This window comes from Pelmatolapia mariae, linkage group LG13 (genome assembly GCF_036321145.2).
Source record: "Pelmatolapia mariae isolate MD_Pm_ZW linkage group LG13, Pm_UMD_F_2, whole genome shotgun sequence".
Classification (NCBI taxonomy): Eukaryota; Metazoa; Chordata; class Actinopteri; order Cichliformes; family Cichlidae; genus Pelmatolapia; species Pelmatolapia mariae.
Window position 1 is genome coordinate 23,573,006 of NC_086238.1, and position 24,495 is coordinate 23,597,500.

Genomic DNA, 24,495 nt, shown 5'->3' on the forward strand with positions numbered 1-24,495 from the left:
GGCTGATACAGCTATCTCCTCTGGTACAATAAAACTTCACAGCAGCTTCACTGTGTTATTTTGCTCTGGTGAAAAGCATCTGCTGAAATGTTAGATTCTTCTTTAACTCTTCTACTTTCTTTATCTTCTGCTCTGCATTTAGGTTTTTCAGTTTATCCTGATGTTTTGTCTTGTAGTGCTGCCTTGGATTAAATTCCTTAATTACAGCCACATTAGCTCCAAAAATAAGACACATGGGTTAACCGAAAATGTCAGTAAACAAACTCATCCTCCCATCGGTTTTGAAGGGCTCTGTTTTCAGAATCATCTTTCCTCTTCGCCATTGGAACGTGGTAATGTTCCCAGGTAGCCTAGCATTCAGCAAGGCAGCTGAAGCGCTGCATTATGGGATCTGTAGTTTGTGCATTATCAGCACTTCATATCGCCAGGTCATTAATAACAATAATAATAGATCTAAATAAAATGATCTTGCAGGCTGGATACAAATGCATGGTGGGCCAGATGTGGGCCAGATGAGTTTGACACATATGATCTACAGTGAGGACAACGGATTGTCATTCAGACAAGGCTAAGTGTAGATGAATGATTGCAAAGACAGTGGATGTGAGCTGCACTGAAAAGATGGAAGTACTAGAAGGCAGAATAGCAGATATACAGGATAGCTACAAATGCCTGGGTATCTCACAGATGAGTGAGAACCATGATGCATGGAGGTCAGCCACAGCCAAATACCTCCAGAATGTAAAACTGGCTGTGAGAAACCACCTGAACTGTAGAAATAAGATCCAAGCCATCAATGAATACAGTAAATCCTATGGGTCACGAGATAGCCGGAATAATAAGCTGGCTACAGGAGGAGATAAATGCCACTGATGTCAAGACACGATAACTCCACCTGAAGTCTAGCACCCTGAAGCTTCTCTCAGATGAGCTGCTCCAAGAATACCTCTGGCAGTTAAAGACAGAAAATGGTGAGGAACAAGAGGAGCTGTCATGGATGACCAAGCCCCTGCATGGGACGCACCACTGACAGATAAAAACCCCACCAGTGGTTAGAAAAGACCAACCTAAAGGATAGCACAGAGGCTCAGATCATGGCAGCACAAGAGCAGGCCCTAACCAACATGCTCCAGCAGAACTTCTTAACATCCACCTGGTGTCCATCAGCTCGTTTAGGGTTAGGTACCCCTCTGTAAGTAATTTTAAATGGCATACCCGAGTCTTATAATAGGGACCATTAATATACAAAGAAAATTTGAGTAAAATCAGTTTTCAAATTTTGGACTAAAACCTTTACCGCTGCATGTTTTACCCTAGCATTGGCGCTAAACAAAAGTTCAGAAAGGCGACTATAGACACTAAACTGAAACCAGCAAACCCACTCAGGAAAAATTACTCAAATGAAACTGAACTGAAAATAAAATGTATTAAAAAGAAACGGAATGTGAAATATAATGTACCTTTAATAATACTGCTAGTACAGCTAGGGGGGTGATTTGGTATAGTTTAATAAGAGCTATTTACCAGTTGGAACCTTAAATGTAAGCTGTAATCTTAAAGATTATATATTTATATATGTAATACTCCAGTAGGAGAGGACCATATACAGCAATGAATGATTCAGCTTTATTATTGGACATAAATGGATGTATATTAGTCGGAAATATATTAACTGTGTGTTTTTCTTTGTTCTTTTTCTAAATCTTTGAAAAAATATGATAGTCAGTTTGTCAGTGGTAAAGCAGAATTTAATATCAGAAAATGGTAAGATGTCTTGCTGAAATTTGATGAAGTATACTGTACTTGTACTTTATTTCTGTAGTTGAGGTGTGTACATCAGTTAAACATGACAGCTTTCATGTCAGCTGTAGTTTTTATCCATCATTTGTTTTGTTCACTTCATCCAGCTTTACTAATAAAAAAGAACTGAAGATGAGAACTTTTTACTATTTAAAATGAAAATGTGCATTTTTAGTTCATATGATCTCGATTGACATAGCTCACGTTCCTTTCCCCTCATCTGGACGCCCTGCAGTGAACACCCCACGACGACTGCTGACTGTGGTTACCTGTGTGAGTGACAGCGGAGCGCGTCTGATGGCATGTGCTTGTACTTTGGTTAGTCATAGTTGTATGTCTGTCTGTGCGTATGCAGCAGTTACTCGGTATTATGTTATGAACCTCCCCGACACCACCGTGCGTCTACTTAGTTCCATCATGTCGAAATTGTAACCTCATAGTAGGTATTCCTCATAGAAGATAGAGCAGGTTGTCTACTGAGCAGAAGGTTGATGGTTCGATCCTTGGCTCTCAGAGTCCACATGCCAAATATCTTTGGGCAAGATACTAGTTCATCTCCGATGCATCCATCGAAGTATGAATGTGTGTGAATGTTAGAAAGCACTTAAAAGCATAGAAGAATGTGTTGTGTGAATGGGTGAAGGTGGCATATTGTTTGAAGCGCTTTGAGTCTTCCGGGTAGAAAAGCGCTATATAAGAAACAGTCCTCAGTCCATTTACCTGAAACTATTTCATAGTGGCATCCAGCTTCACTGGTCAGCCAGACTTAAGGATGCAAAGATTCAAGCTATTAGGTAGTGACTAATGAGCAAGCACAAATCGTGTATTGTGTAGTTCTTCACTGTCTTCAGCAAATGTCACCGACACATAGGCTGAGGGAGGAGCATGCAGCATGAGGTCAAAAGGTGTAACAGCTGTATGGAGGCACTGGCACTGATGCAAATTGGCACATTTCACCCTTCAGCTCTCCTTGTAAAAGTGTACACACTGTAAACAAGCATCCTTGCACAGCTGTGCATTGTGTTTGATTGGAGATGTAATGTATGTTTAGTTTTTAGTTGATGTCCTGCAGCAGGTTTTGAGACACTGGTTTCTGGATCTGATGCAGTGCAGTGAATGAAATGTTTGTGAACAGTTATGATGCTTTTGTTACTAAAATTGTTGCTATAATTGAGCCTTAAATTGAGCCAGTGTAACTTCAGTGTATTAATCATGTAGTCATTTCATCCATGATCTTTTCTTTAATTGCTACTGTGGTTAAAAAGACCAAACATCCACTGTGGCTTTTCAAGGTGTTTAAGCATGTTATATTCTCGTTCAACAGCAGAAGGGGTAGTGATGCGGAACCCATGTTAACCAAACCTCCTTCTCACATGTAGTTCTCATTATAAAACTGAATGTGATAAAGCGTTTAGTAATTCAAAGCTGTCTGTCTCCAAAACTATGGCGTTATTTTTGTGCCACTATTCTGAGCGCACGTAAAAAAAATTGCAGGTGCAAGTGTTGCATTTTGAGGAGAAATTTATTTTGAGCGAAGAAAAGCTGAATTTGAGTGAACAAAATTCATTGCTGCGTGCAAAAAATGTATTTCAGTGTTTGCTATCATCCATACACACACACAATAGCAGCCCCTCTCGCTCAGTTTTTGCGCTTGCTCGCAATGTGTTGCTTGCGCTCTCAACTCTTTCTGTACACCGTTATATTTGTGCCACAAAACCAGCCAATCACAGACTTGGATGCAAAAAAAATCTGATTGGCTGTTTGGTCTCCAATCAGCTCGAAATGACGAAATGCAATATCCCAAAACTCAAACGAGGCAGTGGCGGAGAAACACAGAGTGGCGGAGTTTGAAATATTACTCTTTCTGGGTCACAAAATAAACTTTTAAGATATTTTCATGCGAGAATGGTGCTGTGTAAACTTCAAATATTTGCTCAATTTATCAAGACATCACATATTTGCCTGTTACCCACCAGCTGACCGCATAGCTGGACTGGCCGTTGGGCATACCGGACATTTGCCCGGTGGGCCGATGGTGATTTTTCATTTTTATGTTTGTTTGTTTTTGTAACGGTATAAACAATGAAAGGTGGTGGATTAGCCAGTTGGTCATGATCAACTCTGGGCTGGACCAATTACAATACATCTGTATTGAGGGGAAAAGGAACGCGATTAGTCCCGTACTTCAGCTACAATGAAAAAGACACAAAGCTGGAGTTGTTCTGTCTTTGGTGCACAGCTGCCTCTTCTTCTCTCATTCTCTCCCCTCCCTCTCCTGTTGCTACTTCAATCATGAAACTGATCAATGATCAGCTGATCGTCTCTCTTGTTTGTTTATCGCCCACTTTGCGCCAGAAAGAGGAAATCAGCGAATGTCGCGCTAAACAACAGCAGCACGTTCAAGCTTGATCAGCTGTTGTTAGAATTTATTTAATATTACTTTCTAGTATCAGCTGATGTTTGCTGGAGCCACAGCTGTAAAAGCTGCTGGTCATGATATCGGTTTGGATATGTGGTGAGAGGGAAACATGAAGGTGATACAAATCATACATATATACCAACAAGACAGTGTACATCACTGTCACAGCAGCGTTTGTTTTAGTTCAAAGGCTTTACGGTTTTTCCTATAATACCTGGTGGTGTAGTCGGTGATTTTTTGTCAGTCCAGCCTTGTATATTATGTTTAACCCGAGTGACCACCCGGTCAGCTGGTAGGTAACAGGCATCTCCGAAAACGTTAGAGCACTGTTACGTCCTGTTATGCAAATATGTGATGTCTTGATAAATCGAGCAAATATTTGAAGTTTACACAGCACCATTCTCGCATGAAAATATCTTAAAAGTTTATTTTGTGACCCAGAAAGAGTAATATTTCAAACTCCGCCACTCTGTGTTTCTCCGCCACTGCCTCGTTTGAGTTTTGGACGAAATGGATTCTGGGATATTGCATTTCGTCATTTCGAGCTGATTGGAGACCAAACAGCCAATCAGATTTTTTTTGCATCCAAGTCTGTGATTGGCTGGTTTTGTGGCACAAATATAACGGTGTACAGAAAGAGTTGAGCGCGCACAGGCAGAAATGTTGAGAGCGCAAAGCAACACATTGCGAGCAAGCGCAAGTGCAAAAACTGAGCGAGAGGGGCTGCTATTGTGTGTGTGTATGGATGATAGCAAACACTGAAATACATTTTTTGCACGCAGCAATGAATTTTGTTCACTCAAATTTAGCTTTTCTTCGCTCAAAATAAATTTCTCCTCAAAATGCAACACTTGCACCTGCAATTTTTTTTTTACGTGTGCTCAATTTTTTTTACGTGCGCTCAGAATAGTGGCACAAAAATAACGCCATACAAAACGGCAGACATCATGGCAGACAAAAAACACATACATGGTCTGTAACACTATGCACGTAAATGTGGATGTTAAGAAATACATTGCTTACACATACACATGTTATTGTCTAGCCCAATCTCAAAGCAACATGTAAAATACTCATGAAATTTGTTTTTGTTCCGGTACTTGAATTGTGAAACATTTTTAGTGATAGTGACCACAAATTTTTAAGTAATGTGTTTCAATAGGAAATGTATTTCCTGTCAGCAACACGTATCTTGTCTCATATTCGGCAGCAGCAACCTGGCTATCAAGAAAACAGCTTTTAAATAAATAATAACCACTGTATTTTAAGTTGGTGATGTTTTTGTAAACCTGATCCATTAGTTTTATTTCTCATTGAATTAGGAACATATTAAATATTACAAATGTGTTAAAAGAAGGCAAAAGATAAAAAAAAAATTCTGCTACAGCTCACTCTAGACTATTTTTCGAGCACTCACAGAGCTGGACTTCTTTAGTATTTGGAAATTCTTTGGTGTAACATTGTACAATGTGTTTCATTGAAAAAAGCAAGCACCACAGTCCAAGTTACATCTCTATTACTAAACTCTCTCTAACTGAAATGAAATAATGAAAAGGAGAAAGCAGGCGAACAGTATAGGGAAAGACTGTACAGGTATGCACTCAGCAGGCAAGCTACAAGCACTCTCCTGGGATGTATTATCATGTCTTCTGCTTCACTGTACAATGGCAGCATTTCCTCTGAGGTTTGGTTGCAGTTTCCCTGTGGAATATCCTCTTAAGTCTGCACCAATCTCACTATATCCAACATTCATTCTCTCGTCTGCTACCACATGCCACACAGCCTCTCCTTTCATATTCTGTAAATGCGCATATGAGCTAAAAAAAAGCCAAATGCTTCATCCCCAGTACAGGTGGTCACCGGGAGAAAATGGGAATGTAGCACCACAGAGCAGGACACAAGGCAGACACACAATAAGTACCATGCTGTCACTCTAGCCTTTTCCTTTTCATCCCTTTTATTTTATTTCCGTTACTTTCCTTGTAACATTTACTTTATCATTAAATTGTATTCAAATTGATACTGTGACACAAAGCAGCAAGCATTGGCATTGAAACATAAAGATATTACAGACTGTTGTTTCTACCTTCATAATGAAGCAGGTGATTTTTTATTTATTTATTTTTTTAATAATATAACTCCTTGGTTTGGATTTTATTATGCTTAAAATTTTGAGTGACAGGTTTGCAGACACAGGGAGCAGTAGCTGCTCAGTACAGTATCTGCATCCCTTGCAGTAATTCAAACTGAACCATACCTGTCAACAGTTCCCTGTCTTGGTGTCTTTTCAAGCATGTTTAATGCATGGTCATGGATGGCTGGTTATGATGAATTATATGGCTGTGTGGTACACAGAAGAGTAGGGGATGGTGTGTATAGAACATTAAGATCCACAATTTGCAAAGGCTATACCCATATTCATATTTATACAAGCAGTGTTTTTATATCTGCGTGTGTGTGTGTGTGTGTGTGTGTGTGTGTGTGTGTGTGTGTGTGTGTGTGTGTGTGTGTGTGTGTGTGTGTGGCATTAATAACCTTTCTGTGTCGAACTTCAGGAAGCAGTTGCTTGTAAATGTGAGCTGGACATCACATTTCTGACTTTTGGAGTAGCATTGAATCCTGGTACCTCATGAACCCCTTTGCCGTCCTATCTATGTTCCTAACACACATACACCAACACAGATGTTGGTGCTTACCCACACACATTACATAAACTTACCCCGAACTGACCCTTGACCTCCTAACTGCACCTCAAAACTGTTCCACTTTTCCTCACTGTCCTTATCATCAAGTTGACTTCCGACAGTAGGGCATGGTGTTCACAGGGATAAGGAACATGCAAATATGTGCATGCTTATATTATGACACAACATTCTGATCTGACATGCCATTCTATAGTCAGCTGACCTGTCAAATGTATAAATATGATTTTGGAATTTCTATAAAATATTTTTATATGTGATTTAGATATTTAATTTTCTTTATGCAAATTTTCATCAAGATCGGTCTTCTCATCTAGGAGGATATAAGGAACACACATAAAATCTTTATATTATGATGATTACAATTAGAAAAGTGGTCCAAAGGCATAATGTTTCATGATGATATTTCAGTTTAAACATGAATTAAAAAGGATATTAATCTCATGCAGATTTGGTTGTTGAACTAGCGCAATGATACTGGAGAACACTAGCTGTTGGACTCCATGTATACCTGTGTTGTTACACCAGCAGAAAGACTATGATCTCAAAAAAAAAAACTAGCTCTGATTTCAGTTTAAGCACACTACCACACTTCCTGTATGCTTTGTGTGCATATCAGAGTTAGCTAATCACCCAACATCATTTAGGATTATATAATAGTAAATAAAATTAAAATAGATCTGTTCAAAATGCCAGATATACACTAGATGAAAAGCTCTCTTTTCCAAGTATTTGCAATAATTGTACTAAATAGACAATAAGCCTTGGTTGCTAATTAACCAAATACTTATATACCTGAATTAATTTAGCATAGTGTTAGTACATTATTTATTCCAGAGATCATGAAAACTGATCAAACTGATAAAAGATAGAACATTTAAATGCAATCCAATCTAGTGCTTCCAGAGGAAATGACGAGGGACAAAATCCTCGGTGCTTGTTATGTGAAAAATCTGAAAGTTATTTGAAACAAATATGTGGCTGAATTAGACAAATGCATTCAAAATCTTCTGAAGTCTGTGTTCCCCTGTGTGTTGACGCAGACTGTCTCACTGCTAGTTATCAATTTATTTATTTTTTGTTTTGTTTTTTGCACTGCATTAAATACCATGAAAATAGCGTTATCATAAATGACAATAGTGTTGCCATTTTTGTTATTTGTGTGTTACAATTTTCATGAAAAAACTAAAAGAAAACACATTTTAATCTTTTGAGCTGGGGTGCTGTGGACACCCGAGTTTGTGAAAGCAATAACTCAAGAACGAGGCAACATTGAATTTTCAAATCAATACCATGGTTGCATCTACTGAAAATCTCTGTTAAGTTTAAATCTTAGTGACCTTGACTTCAAGGTCAGAGGTCAACTTTTCTGAAAATCAGAGGATTTTCACATTTATAACATAGGTATGTCTGCTAGGAGGCTGAAGGGTAGCACTATATTTATATATTTATAAAGAATTACAAACAACAATTAGTTTATGCTTAAAGCAGGTTTATTTAATTAATATCCATTTTATTTCCAATTAGTTTCGAATTTATCTTTAACATTTGTTGTAGGTCTGATTGAAGGACTGATGTGATGCTAAGTTGTCCACTGCTCCGCTTTGAATATTGAGAGATTAGTTAATGAATTTTAAGCCAATTGTGCCCAAGTTTAAGACCATATTTATTGGTTGTTTTTGTTATTTTTGGGGGGGCTTTTTTTCACAAGAATTGCTAGCTTCCCTAGAGTTTTGGCCACCCCAACAATCAGACGATTGCTAAGAAAGCACAAGGTTTTGTCCCCCTGTGATATTCATGTCAGTGCAGGGGGAACTCTTAGAGAGGCAAGGGACGAAAAAGGGATGCTTCAGAATCTCCGACAGTGTTATGCGCTGATTTGCATCCAAGACCAACATCTGTTTGATTAGCCTGACAAATAATGGTTGGCATTTTCAGGTCCCCGCCTAACCTTCAGTAGTTGTTCGAGATCATCGAGACGCTTAAGTTTTATATATCGAGTTTCCTTGGATTGATAATCTGTCTCGTATTGAAATTGTTCTTTGGTCTTAAATGTTGTTGTAGTTGTCTTCGATGAAATAGTCATCAGTGTACAAGCCAGAATCCAGAAGATGATCTGGTAGCTGACCCTGAGTTTCAATTATGAATTTCAAAAGATCATAATCATCTTCCCCAGGATAGAGAGGCACCCCTGTAGCAAGGTTTGAGGTCAGCATGCACTATTCCCACAGAACCCAGGTGGAACAGAGCATTTTCGTTCATCCTGTAAACTTAGCTAAGATCACGTAGCAGTAGCAGTAGCAGTAATGCGAGTTACTTCCCTCAAGTGAAAGCTTTAAATGTGTTTTTGTATATGAATATTTCATACTTTAAGGCTGCCTGTTATTTAAGGGAGATGAACAATACATTATAATTGTACATAATAATATCACAGATGATAGATTAAATAAATAGATTTTAGATAGATGTGAAGCGAAATATGCATTCTTTTTTTGGTAATATGCTGGAAAAGCTTGAAAATGGAAAAAGTGCTTGAATTTGACCCTGAAAAAGGTATATGAACCCTGGAGATTGTCTTATCTCTACTTCTCTGGTGGATTCATGGTGATTTATGTTTACATAATATTTACCTCCAAGGTAGATATTATATGAAACATGAAAACACAAAATACCTTCATGTTATTGATCTGTTACCAGTGAACCTAGTAAGGTAAAATGTTTCATTTTAGTGCCTCTTGCTTTTCCAGCCTTTTGTTACCCTGTCCCAACTTTTTTTCAAATGTTTCTGCACTCAAATTCAAAATGAGTTAATATTTTTCATGAAATATGAACGTCTCAGCTTACACGTTTGATATGTTTTCTATGTAAAATTTGGGTTAGAGAGATTAGAAAAATCATTGCGTTCTGTTTTTATGTCAGTTTTACATAATTTCACAAAATCTACGTATTGCTTTTGATTTTGTAGGAATTCAGGTGACGCTGGCTTTGCTGCACAGAGAACTACATTTTTGGTTAGCTAAACATATCCCTAAAAGCCCAGATCCACCAAAGAACTGCCATTTTACTTCAGCTGTAAAGCCTGCTATTCCATATCATTGCCTTTCTCTGCTTCATCCTTTCCTGCAACATGGCCGCAAAACATTTGGGTTTTTTGCATTTTGATAAACATAGTTGAGCACAGTGCTATTTATAGAAACCCAGTGTACTGTGCACCTAAGTTGGGTCTGTTGCATGGTGGGAGGGGAGATGGGTCAGAGGTGGAGCGCTTGAGGTTACTGTAACCCAGATGACAGAGCTGGAATGATTGGCCTTGCGGCACTCAGTGTGCTGCCACGCTTAATGCTCCTGCAGGAACATGGTTACACAAGATGCATGTCTCATCTGCCTTTTGTTCTGCGGGGAGAGGGAAGTTATTCAGAAATGTCAATTGACTGTGGAACTAAGAGCTTGTGCATTACAGCCATTATTCTGTTTGTGTATGGGCTGGTTATTTTTTAATATATATATTTTTTAAAAGCAGACAAAATATAGAGAAAGTATGTCTGAAAATGTTTTGTTATATAAAACCACTTTTGCTGAATGCATAATCATGCATTCACTTATTTCACTTAACTTTGTCCCTTGGGCTGGAAGTGCCACTAATGATTTGTCTGATAGTTGGTTTGTAGTGAGTCTGTTTTTCATGAAACCTTCCTTAACATTCCAATATCTGTTTGTCTCTTTTCGGTCTTTTTTTCTTTCACTTAGGATATCATGTTTCCAGCTCCATGGTTGTGGAGGAGGCAAGATGGGAAAGTCGTCACCTTCTACAGGAAGACAACCACTCCAAGCTGTACTCTGAGCCTGAGAAGAACTGCACCGAACCAGGTGAGAGTAATTTAAAGGTGTCTCACTTGCAAGTGTCAGTGTGGGAGTTTTCTGAAAAGCTCTTATTAGAGCAAGCGGATGTTAAGTGGTGCTTACTTCTGTAGTACCCAAGCCTAGTGTGCATCAACTGTGATGGGCTAGAGACTAAGGAACTCAGGTTTTGGGCATTACTGCCTTTTTGTGTTCAGGGACAGTTGAGAGAGAGGCAAGAAATGTGGAAGAGTGAGTAGGCGAATGTCATGCAACATTGTCCTAGAGATCCACTCCTCTGGCAATATATGCTATGCCCTATCCACTTGGCTACAGGTTCACCCCATCAGATTCTTTCTTGGTTCTGCTGACCAGGGGTTAAAGGTAGTTATGCTACAACATTTTAGGACATTTACACACAGTTGATAAGTTTGTAAAATCTTTCCTGTCATTTGTGTTTTTTTCATCCAATAATTGACCCGACAGTAGGGTCTGACCTGTCATTTAGCTGGTCATACAGCTGACTAGGCATATCTTACTTGTGAATGTCGTAACTAGAAAAATCATGTCTGGATGGAAATGTTAGCTAACGTGGTCCATCATACTAACTTAGATGCCTAACAGACCTCATTTTATGTAACATAGCAAGCAGATAGCCAGAAATCTGCCATTTATATCAGCTGCACAACATGTATCTGGCATTACTAGCTTTATCACATCAAGTTCAGCTTCGTTGTCATTATATTGATTTGTTGTACAACATATACATACAGTACATACAGTACTGCAGCACAATGTCACAGTCGCAACAGGAAAAGCAGCAGTTGATACGACCAAAATTATTGTAACTTGTTGCCTTTGAAACTATTTTTGTGAAAACGGGAACCAAATCAGAGGAAATTAGAGAAATGGCATCTTCATTTTGGTTAGTCATGAAGACCATAAAACAGCAGTAAGATGGGGTCAGACAGTTCGTGATAATATGACAACATATACTACATATATAGACATTCACATTAAACAGTCATTGTCATTAACTGCATACACTGAGAGAACAGGCAAAACATTTTAGATTTTAAACAGTTAAGCAAGTTAACTAGAATGCAACCTGTTGGAAAACAGTTGTGTCATGTCCCTTATTGCAAAAAAACATGTTGCAGATGAGGTGTGTTCATCATCCCAGATTGACTCACATTGATATCAACATCTTGGCTGTCTGTTTGCGTATACACTACAGATGGCATTTATTTGCTATCAGTCTCTCTCAGGCAGTCTGTGTGAGGGTGATTGAGCATTTCTATGGAGACAGGTTACCTCCCACCAGATGACCCAGGTGGTCACCTTACGATCGAAAGTTGAGGTTGTTGCACTCTCGACCTCTTGGTCATGTGGTCACCTCAACTACTTGCAGTTGGTCATTAAATGCAATAAAAACATGCAATGTAAATACAAAGCAACTAAGGATTTTTTTTTTCAGTTTGCAATGTGGTTGCTATCCTGTTTTTGCAATGACTGAGCAGAGCTCAACTCAGCTGACACATAGAGTGCAGTTTTTGTTTTTTTTAGAGCACTGGTTTATGAAATTGCCGCACATATCTTTTTTCTCAGCTGAACCTAATGGGGTTCCATCATAATGAAAATAACTGCTAGTTTTAGGACTGTTATTTTCAATTATATCTCAATTGTTGTTATTGGCTCTCTTTGTCTTCCACTATGCTTTACCCTTTTAATACCTGAGAAAAAACCCCACACCACCTACATCCTTCCTTTTACCTTTCGACACACACAAACACGCAAAGAACACAAACCTCTTCCAGGTAGAAATCCTCTCTGCTCTCCTTCAGAGCGAATGCTGCCAGCATCAGTATGTATTTGTGTGTGAGTCTCTTCCTCAGTGTGCACCAAACTCTCTCATGCCTTATGTTTATTTTCTCTGTGGGCTTGTCAGTGTGTGTGTGTGTGTGTGTGTGTGTGTGTGTGTGTGTGTGTGTGTGTGTGTGTGTGGGTGGGTGGGTGGAGAGATGGAGCAGGACATCCAAACATTTGTGTGTTTTCCCTGTGGCGTGGAGTGTGTGAGTGTTTTTCATGTGGAATCCTGTGGCTTTACAAGGCTAACGTCCTGCCAAGCATTCTCTTGATCTCATTGTAAACACACAGCCCCCGTCTAATGCACACATGTAAATGCACTCCGTCCTGCATTTTGGGGATGCAAAGACCCTCCTCGGTCTGATTGGATTCATATGGACCTTCTATATATAGGCACTACATATTTTCTAGCAAGTTTCTGTTTAATTACACTTTGTCTCCTAAAACTCTAATTACCTTAATAGGGATTATTCCTGCTTTTTTGTGCTAATAGGGGCATTCACAATGCGCTCCTTATGCTTCACTTCCCCACTTCTGTCTCTCTGTCGCGCCTTTATCATCTGTTTAGTTCTCTGTCGTCCCCCCGGAGCGCTCGCTGTCTCCTGCTTCTTCTTTGTTTTTCTTTTCTCTCTGCGCTTTTTCCCTCCTCCTTCACAGATACAATCATCAGTTCAATTGCAAGGGGTTGAGCGTAGTCGTCACGCGCTGCAGAAACGCGGCACAGAGACACGCACTCGCTGAGACGACACGTGCACGTGCATCTCTGTGCATGCAGCTGATGTGGCAACACGTGCATGCACATATCCATCTAGAAGAACGTTTTCTCTCATGTGGAGCAACTGCACATTATTCTTCTCAAACCCAGTGGCACATCTTTGCAAGGAGCTTAATTAGATTTGTTAAACTTTATACAAGATTAGATTCAAAACGAAACAGCATCTTGAATTTAAGAAGATTAACTCTTGTTGTTTAATATTGCCAGAAGCAGTGGATTCATTAAGTTGAGATGAGCTATTTTGTCAGTGAGCACTGGCGATGTACTGTATGTGAGTATGTGCTGTAATGAGTTCTGCTGGGATAAAAATCTGAATTCTTGTTGCTCACAGCAGTTCACAGTTTTAGGGGAAATACCATTCTATTTTTACTTCCGTTCACTTGTAAAGCTATAGATAAGCGCCATTGTTGCTATAGATACGCAACAATGGCGCTTGAACACGTGACAGTAAAATTCCCAGTAAAATGTTTACTGCTTTTGCTTCTGAGTCCAGCTGGAGTCTCTGTGTCTCCTTCAGGTGACCGTCTATTTAACTTCTCTGCTCGATCTAGCTAAAAGTGACGCTGTTTGTGGGAGATGTAAATGTAGCCAACGTAACGACGAGGATAGAATTATTAGCCAGCCTGTGAACATTTTTAAGTATTTCCAAAGTGCTGGTAAAAAGAGCAACAGACTTTTTTACACAGCTTTTCCAAACATCCTATTTTCCATTTTACTTTGCACATAGAAACAAACAAAACCAAGAACTGCCAGGCTTCAAATTCAAATATTAGCCACACTGATGCTAATATTGAACAAGTCTGACACGTCTCCTGAGCAATTCCAGTCCATTCTGCTTTAGCAAGTCTTTTAACATCTTCCTGGTTAAATAGTCTTCTGACCTGAACTTTGGTCTTCAGTTCACTCCACAGATTTTCGAGTCAGCCAAGTCAGGGCTTCAATAACCTTCACTTTCATCCGGAGGTAGTTTTTCACCAAGATCAACATATGTTTTATTACTCGTACCACCGTGTTTCACTGTGGAGACAGTTTTCTTTGGGTTGTTTGCCTCTCCCGGCTTTCTCGCGCACTTCATGCGTAATCTTACTCCAGGTTGTCCTTACCATACTTCAGTCTGGTTTAAAGGTGTCTCTTCTGCAGAAGTGGAAATTTTCTTGCTTTGCTAGACACATCTCTCACTAGTTCTTTTCAGAGTATTTGAAATTTTTTGTATTCTGTACTGTCTTTGAATTTCTTGATGGTACTTCTCACTCCAGTTCTTGACACTTGAAACACTGTGATAGCTTTGTATATCCATCTCCTGCTTTGTGAACATCAACGATTCTTTATCTCAAGCATCTGATTTCCTTTGTTTTTGGCAGGATAGCTCAAATCCTTGTTGAACATTTTATACTGAGAGTAAAGTTGAAGAACCCTCAGTTGTAAATTGATTTCATAACAATTCATTACAGTTTCTTATAATCCCTTTCTACGTAAAAAAAAAAAAAGCACTTGGAAAATTTTAATAAGCAAAAGCTAGTCTATCAACATTCTCCTCTTCAGGCAGAATGTGTGACAGGTTACCAGCTCCCCTACTTTTAGATTGGGAGGTGGACTAAACCTAGAGATGTATATTTTGCTAGGTGGCTCAGAGTTGGAAAGATATGTTTTTTCTACCATTTGAGAGGATCTGTATGAATTTCTACATTAACGAACTGTAAGTAGCTTGAAAGTTAATTTCCCATTGCCTCTTTTTGTGTCAGTTGAGGTTACCGTGCTCTCCTTTGTTGAAGCTTAGTTCTTAGTTGTTGGTTCTTGGCCTTGGGTAGATGGGCCCAGATGAGTGAGTGTTGTTTCTGTATTTCAATGATTTTTTTTTTTCACTGGAAAGTATTTGAATCTAAACCAGAAATGACATCATGTCCAACAAGTCGCTAGCTGACTGAGCAGCATACATTGCAGTAATTCAAAGTAAAGGTTTCAAAAACTGTCAATGTTGAAAAAAGTGTAGCTCACACCTTTTCAAAACCCTTTGAAACAGTTCTTGGCTCCCTCCATCTTAATCCATATAGGGACAGAACCTCTGCGACTGCTCCCTCCTGCTCCAGCAAGCTCTTGATCGTTTTCTGCCTTGATCCCCAGCATGTGTCTGATGAGGTGGCAAAAACAAGTCTAAAATCTGGACTTAAGCCAGCTCTCTTCTTTTCCTCCAGCTTTAGCAAAAGATGATGACATTTTTCTTACATGGAGGAAGTCCTGGTGATGCTCTCGTCATCTGTGCCATGTTTTGTCAGAATCAGAAAAACTTGGTCAAGTGACACCTTTGTTACTCAGATGTATGGAAACAAAACAGGAGTTAGACAGAGTCGCTCAGTAAACAGTAACCCGTACAAAGGAAATGTGAAATTTATAACCAGTATAGTATATAGCAGTTGTGCATGTATTTGTTGTTGTGCATTTAAATTTGACATCTGATTTAACAAACAGCAGTGTTAATATGTGAGAAAATATGTGTTTCTCTATCTGGCTGTGTATTAAATGTAAAGTATATTTAAATTAAAATAATAATAATTTTGCTTTGTTTTAAATCCGTTTTTCAGAAATACGCCTTTATTTAATACAGATGTTTAGGTGTGATTGCATGCTTTTCCATGCAGTAAGACTAGAGAAACAAGTGAGAGACTCATAAAGTCATTTATAAAACCATTACTTCTAGTTAATGCAGCTAAAGGTGGTTCTACCATCCGTTGAGTCATGGGGTGTATTTAGTTTTTCGCGCACTCCTTTTGCATTTTTGGCTTAGTTTGTGTTAGATAAATAATGACACGCTGTATGTTATGTGTTGCTGTACATCTGTGGTTGTTATCTGTGATTAAATGTTTTTAAACCCAGTAAAGACCAGATCATTTTTATTATGTCCTAGCACATAAACCTTAGAAATGTTAGTGTGTGGGGTTGAATGGTTTCTCTCTGTGCTCACAGCAGTACACTCAGACACGAAAAAACTCTCATCTAAGCTGACAGCAGAAATGTTTCTATGCATTCCTACGGCAGCAAGCCTCTCTCCCGAGCTCCGTTTGTGCTGTAATTGCTCAGATCAATGGCACTTACGCCCTCCTCCTCCTCTCATCCCACTTCACACAAACATCCATACTCATACTAACAGAGTAGCAAGTGTACACAGTCAGGCTCTGGCAGACACTGGGGGAAGCATGCAAAATGACACAAACGCTCACACAAACACACATATATATGAAGCAAACAATGGTGCAGATAATGATTTTCTTGTCGTCTCTTTGTGTGTGACATGGTTGCAGTTTTGTAATTTTCCATCAAATTAAAGAAAAACTAAAAGTCCTTGGGAGAAGCACACACACACACACACACACACACAGATATGATTACAGAGTGGAGTGCATTGCATTAGAGATAATCATGTTTACAGTTGTCAACTTTCTCCTCTCTGTTCATGCACCACAAACAATAACCTCTACCTCATTAGACTGTGTGTATTTGTGTGTTGTTTATTTGCCTGTGTGAATCAGTGTGCACAACATGGTAGCATTAACCTCTGTCTGTCATTTTCCTCTGTGACTCATATCTATTCTCATCTAATTCAATCTGACTCCATGATAAGCAGTGTGTGTGTGGAGTGTGGTCTATCCATCGTCTTATCTGCCTTATCAGTTTCACTTTAGCCCGTTTTTCTCTCTATCAACTCTTAATTTACCATAGAAATCACTTGTTATAGTCTTAATCACACTTCAGTTAAACATTTAAAGGGTTGCGCTCTTTTGCTCTCTTTCCCTCTTCTCTGTGTTCTTGTGATTAATCAGAGTAAGATTGCCATTGATATTAACTCAGGTGTAGGGCTTGATTTGGATTGAGGCACATTGACTCACATCTTGGACTTGTATGCTTGTCATTAAACCTATTTAATTCTGGGTTCTCTACTTCCACAGATCCTCTTCATAGCTGCCATCATTTTCTTCTTACTAGTTCTCTACGCTTTCACTAACTTTGCTCAATCCATCCTCCTCGTTCTCTTTCATTTTCTTCACTCATCAGGTCCTGAAAGTGCTCCTTCCATCATCTCAATAAACTTGAGTCACTCGTTAGCACATTTCCATCTCTGTCCTTTATCGCTCTGACCTGCTGCACATCCTTTCCAGTTTGATCTTTCTGCATAGCCAATCGATAAAAGTCCTTTCATCCTTGGTAACTGTCCAGGCTCACATACAACTTTTTCTTCTTTGGGTTTTCCACCTTTCTCTTTGTCATGTCAGTACCATTTTCTAGTTAGACCAAGGTTATTATCAGGTCTGCTGGAAAAACTGATACTGTACCTGCAGAATGTGCAGCATTTTACATGCTCACCTGAGGAAAAAGTCACTTTCATGGAAAAAGTCACTTTCCATGACTCTTTCCTTTGGGTCACCATTTGTCAAAAGGCTTTTAGGCTATAAGAAGATCTCTCCTGGACTGTAATAAGCATATTTATGCTATTGGAAGTATATTCTCCCCTTGGCATGGTGCCACCAACAAGCAAAATCCACACATCTGTAGAGTTATGTGAGTTATGAACTAGTGTTGTGCTGGCCTGAGAGAGTCTGGACCTTTATTGTGTCAGTGCTGTGTGTTCTTCTACTGATTTGCCTCATCTCCAGAGTCTCAAATGCTTTTGCAGATCCGTTTAAAAACACATTGTTGCTGCTCCCATGTCTCAGTAAACCATGATAAATAGCATGTGTACTGCAGGTTTTCCTAACATGAAGTTAATTATCTACTTAATGGGACTATTTTCTCTTTTTCCATTACTGCACGCTGAGGCAAAATGAACCTTCAAGTGTGAGAGCTTATTTGGAGGCAGTTCTGTCAGAATGGAGGGAGCTAAAAACTGCATTTCTGAAAGCATTCAGAACCATGGAGTTCAGAAGCTATGAGAGGAACAGGAAACATGGGAATACTGGGGTTGGCACTGTTAGATCTCTCACACCTGTTTCACATGCTACCAGCCTTTGAAATTGCCATCATTAGTTGATATCAGTTCCGTTGATATTGCCAGTTAGGTGGCCTCTTCCACCAGTAATAATAGCATTACTGTGTTTAGTTAGTGTTTCCTCATAGACTATAAATCAAAGATACTGTCCAGGTATAAAAATAATGCCATTTATTTGTTAGAGCAGTAGACAGGAAGGTGTTGGAAAAGTCACACTCACAAAATGATCCAGCGCTGACTTGAACCCAGGATGCTGCAGTACAGACTTTGATTTGATTTGGTCACATGCTCAGCTAAGATATAGAACTCCACGGATGTTAATTCTAAAGTCTCGTCCACATATAAAGTGATTTACTTCTCATGCATCACTTGAAGCTCACAGTTGATCACTGGTAGATTTTCCAAGTTCTAGTCGTATAGATAACCCTCAGATTTATTTATTACTTCACTATATGGCTTTTAACTGCATTGTCATTTATTGCCACATCACCGCTAGTTTCTTCCTGATTTCCTTACCTTAAATAAAAAATTCATTTCCATGTATACCTCATTAGAATTTGATACATAATCACCAGTTATAATAATTTGGTTTGCCAGAATGATTTTGCAATAATCTCTTGAGAGATCTAGAGAATACAGACTAGAGCTGATGGCATTTATATATGGTTTTACAGATGTGTTCTTTAGGAAAACATCTATCGACTTCTTCAAAAAGTATACAGTCATGGTAAAAAGAACATCCACCCCCTCTCAATTCTAAGGTTTTATATATCAGGATATAATAAAAAAATGTGGTCCTTATTAAAGGTCACACCATTTTAGGGGTTTAAACTGAGGTAAATATTAATGACTGATCATCTTCAAATATTATGTATTACATATGTCAAGGTTCACCAACAGAAAGCTTCTTTCCTCAAAAGAACATGGCAGCACAACCTAGGTTTGCAAAGTTGCATTTGAACAAACAGCAAGTCTTTTTGAACAGTGTCCTTTGGACAGATGACACCAAAGTGGAGATATTTGTTGTGTTTTGCTGTGTTTGGGTTTCAGTGAACATAATGCTGTGTATTATAATCAAACACCACATTAAAACTGGTTAGCACAGCAGTGGAAAAGTGATCATTTAAGTTTGCTTTTTTTATAGTCATAGCACCTGAGCTCGTTGGAGTCACTGAGTGGACCATGAACTCCTCTTTATACCAAAGTATTCTGGAGTCCAGTATGTTGCCCAACAGGACATGATCCCAAGCACTCCAGCAAATCTCCAACAGAATTGATGCAAAAGAAAAGCATCCAGGGGTTGCAACGGCCCTGTTGGACTGAATTGCTGTGGTAGCAATGTAAGAGAGTTGTGTATAAATGAATGCCCGCAAAGCATAATGAACTGAAGCAACATTAAGAAACTGGGCCAAAATTCTTCCACAGTGATGTGAGAGACTAACAAACCCATACAGAAACGAATAACTTTATATTACTGTTGTAAAAAGATTGTTTCACAAGCATCAAAGGATGAGTTTTCTACATACTGCTATTCATTTTAGCTTAACTTTTTGTTTAACTGTAACTGTGGCTCATCCAGGTTAGTTTTTGCTGTGGTGCGGTCTGCTGTGCTTTTATAGTACAAAAGAAGGAACAGGTTGTGAAAGGCAGGTCGGTCATATGTCCTTTCATATGCAGAGCCTGGGGTTTGAGTGTAAGGGTGTAGGCACATGCTAACGTCATGGAGACGCAGAGGCTTGTGTGGTGCGCTGATGAGGAGACGATTACGTCAAATTTGTAATGTAATCAGTTACCTTTGTTTGTTTGGCCCCCAACACTCAAAAAAAATTGAATGGAAATGAGGGGATGGCTCTTATAATCACACAGAAACACTCAGCAGTACAAAACACAAAGTCCATCTGTCACAAGAAAGCTCGCTAAGCATGTCAAAGTGTGCAGGCCTGCTGGGAGGAGTGTCCATATGTGTGCTTATGTGCATGCTTGTTTGTGTTGGTTGGAGAATGGTGGAGGAGGAGAGTGGGTGGGATGATCTGTGTCACTTTGTATTACATCATATCCTGCAAAGGAATCACACTGGCACAAAATAATCCAGACAGGAAAGGAGGGATCCATGATTATGGAGAAAAAAATGGACTAATTTGATGTTATGTAATTGAAGCACTTTCCTAACATGACTGCTATCCTGACATTTCTGAGTCATAAACCTTACCTTTAACATTGGCTATACTGTTTTTTGTCAACACAAACCTAATATCACTAACTGAACAATGGCACCCAACACTATGATGACAGACAGCAGGCTTTAACAAGGGAATGTAACCTTTTCTGAAATTCCACTAAACAGTTTGTCAGACATCACCCCATAGCTTTTGCTTAAAAATAGCATCAGCCTGTTCATTTGTTTTCTCTGCTGCTTCACTTGAGTGACAGGTTAGGCAAGCAGCCTTAGTTTTGTCCTCCATAGCACTGATTGCTTAAAACTTCTCTGGAGTTTTTACCAGAGGTCTCCACTAGGTCTACTTACCAAAAGGACTAATTAAGCGACACTACTGACAGGCCAATCAGTGGCATGCAGTCTGGTGACGTCACATTTTCAGATCGACAAAGCTCACTTGAAACTCCGGCCAAGCAGGTACTAAAAAAGTACCAGGTACAGGTACAATAGAAAACCCTAAAAACCAAGAAAAGCTAAGTCAAGTCGAGCTAGTAGGTACTAGTTTAAAAGAAGCTGTAGTGACAGTTTAACAGGACTTGCTGATTTAATTTATTTCATAGCAATAAGGAACAGGAATAGTAAGTGGAAATGGCAGTCACCAAACTGTATCTCTATAAACCAGATACAGACCAAACACTGAATAACCATTAGGTGACCGTCTTTTCTCTACATTTAGTCTTGGTTGAAAAATAGTTCTGAACTTTGCTCAAATGTTTGATTACTAAGCTTTCATTCTGTCATCTGGCATTTTTATCAAAATGGAGCTTTTATCATGTATATAAGGCATAATTTCAAAATGTGTTTTATTTGAGAACTCGAAACTTAATGTTTTAGTTCTTTTATGTTTGAAAAAGAAGATTAGCAAAGCTTGGAGTTTCATCCACAATGAGGTGTGTCAGGTTCTGGAGTTCACAGCAGTTGCAATAAATTCCTACAGTGACAGGACTCTGGAAGAAGTGTCAAATAATTCAAAAAGACTTCCCAAGCTGCTCCAGCAGCATTACTTCATTCAGCGCTGTCACAGAATGTTCAACTGGAGAATCAATGACTGCTCATGAGCAACAGAATGAGTTAGTGAACTGCAGTATCCTGTTACCAAAATGCATTACTTCTGGTGGTTCTTGTGAGCTTTGAGAAGAATGAAAGCCCAATATGAAAGCAGGATTTATCCCTGTTTTGATTGCCTGGAACATTGTCAACATACCCAGCATGCAGTGGGTGGGTAGATGGTAGAACAAACATTTTGCCTGCTGGGATCTTAAAGCATTGATGCTCAGAGTCAGACTCTTTCCTAAAAATCTAAAAGGGGTGTGGTATCATTTTGAACAACTGTGGCAGGTTGTTGCTTCATCTTTGTTGTGTCATCAGCGTGTGTGTGTGTGCGCCCGTACATCTGAATTCCCAACCTGCTGCTCTGTCCGCTCTGTATTCAGCAGGAACTAAAGCAACATTGTACATGATGGTTTAGTATTAAGCATGGTCTGCCACTGCTCTAACGTTTCGTCTTCATAGCGGCATGCACGCACATACACAACCTCAGACACATGTGGGGATTAAGAATTAAATGTCACATTACTCAGCAAGGCCGGCTATATAAAAGTTGTTGGATTTAATCAGCATCTGAAACATGTCTGTGAATGCGTTATGATCCTGGATTATCATTTTAGCAGAACCTGGTTTTGAGCTTCGCTGTCTGCTTCACCTTTTGCTAAAAGACCATACAGTAAAAGATGCTAAAGGTTTCAGGTAAACATGTAGTCAGTGTGTATGCAAAGCTTTAAACATAAATGTTTGCATGAATTTGATTCAAAACAGCAAAGGTTTTACAGGTGAAGGACACTGACATTATTTCCCTTCGCATCCTTTCTGACTTTTTTTGTTTGTTTGTTTTGTTTTTACTAGTTTTACATCTGGCTAGAGTCTGTGTGTCACTACTAGGAGCAAGAGACAATGCCTAGACCCTAGGTAGCAAATCCCCCAGGATGGCACACACATGCTATTGCCAGAAGGTTTGCTGTGTCTTCCAGCACAGTCCCAAAAGCATGGAGGAGATTTTAGGAGACAGGTTCTTACTCTAGGAGACCTGGACAGGGCCATAGGAGATCCTTAACCCATCAGCAGGACCAGGTTCCTCCGGGTGCATGGCAATGCCTGGCCTCATTTGGCGAGAGTATGTAGGCAGTTCTTGGAGAATGAAGGAATTGATACCGTTGACTAGCCTCATGCTTGCCTGAGCTAAATCCAGTAGAAGACTTCTGGCATATAATGTTTTGGTCCATTCACTGCATGTATGCATGACGTGACATTGGAAGCCATGTATACAAGCATGTAGGGACACACAAACTACAGAGTATCATTTTGAGCTGTTGCAATCATTTCTGCAAAATGAACTCAAAATGAATTCAGCCCTCTGTAGGTTTATCGTTTTCATTTCCATCAAATGATGTGGCATCCTTTTGTTCGTAACACATTACCCATTAATATGCGCAGGATAGATATCCAGCAAATTGAAGCAATCCTCCACCCAACACCATTTTGTCATAAAGCTTCTCTCATGCATTTTACTGATATCTTGTGGCTTCACTGTCTATCTGGAAGCAGAATGAACCCTGCTTGATAACGAAGGAACTAAACTCTATATGGAGTTGACATTCTCATGGCCTGGCGTGTGTCCCATTAACAGTGGCTGGAGCTTGTCAACCTGAGAGGCTAGCAGTTTGCAGCTGGTTCTTTGTGCATGCACATCATAGATAAACCTCTGGGCTTTCACAGGAGACTGCTGGATAAACTGCCATTGGCTCTGCTTTCACTGCTTCAAGACCAGTTACCATCTGCACTTTGTGTGGAAACAGAGCTAGCATTAGCATTAGCACGTGTACTTATTATCTTAGCAGATGAATTTTCTCTGCTAAACAAACTCAGCTTCAAACATCTGCAGAAATAATATTAATATTAATATATTAATATAATAAATATATAAAAATGCTTTTGATTCAGAATTTCTAACTTAATCTCTCTTGTTTTATAGTATCAGCTGGAGCAGACTAACTAGTCCCTTTTGCTTTTTTTTCTATAAACTCTTTAACAGCATCTGAGTAATCTTTACCTGCAAAAAATAAGTACGCTATATCATATTTCAGTGATGACATCCCTCTAAATCCTAATCTGCTAAAGTTGTTTTGTTATTTCTAATTCACATTGTTCAACATGTTTAATTAATTTGAGTTATACAACACCAGACTTTAGTTACATGATATCCACCTTCTGAAACACTATTCAGACACTCAAATTAGTTTCATATTAAAAGCCTTTGAAGCAGCTGAAAGCACATTGTCCCCCCTTTACCTGGAAGGTATTTAATGTAAGAATCTACCAGAAGTGATGTGGGTAATAAATAAATAAATAAACAAACAACACTTTCAGGGACTTTTACAAAAGTTTATCTTCACCTCAGACAAACCCATCTGAAGACTTTCTAAAAGCATGCCAAATAATAAGGCTCCAGGCCCAGATCAATATGCAGCAGAATTCTATAAAGAATTCTGGACAATTTTGTTACCAACAGTCCACAGAATGTTGCAGGAAATCAAAGAAAATGGCAGACTGCCACCAAATATGAAGTATGTCAACATTAGTCTCCCGCTAAAACCAGGCAAAGCTCTGTATTTGCTACCAGTTATTCTCCAATATCCCTAATTAACGTTGACCTTAAAATAATCTGCAAAGCTCTCTCGAAAAGACTAGGGAAGATGACACCCTTCATAATGCATCCTGAACAAACTGGTTTTATTAAAGGGGCTTTAAAAGGACTTTTGTAACTTAAACAAATTTGGTTTTAGAAATTTTTTCATAAACTCATTAAAAATATACAGTTTCCCAACACCATGTGCTAGGACAAATGAC

General features: G+C 39.1%; 1 protein-coding gene across 1 annotated transcript in view; it reads left to right on the top strand.

The window, feature by feature from the left end:
* Positions 1-24,495, top strand: part of slc24a3 (solute carrier family 24 member 3) — a 123,453-nt gene that overhangs the window by 35,207 nt on the left and 63,751 nt on the right. The window contains exon 2 of the mRNA XM_063491997.1: positions 10,669-10,788. Within this exon, the coding sequence (XP_063348067.1) occupies positions 10,669-10,788 (120 nt within the window). The remainder of the gene's footprint in view (positions 1-10,668; positions 10,789-24,495) is intronic.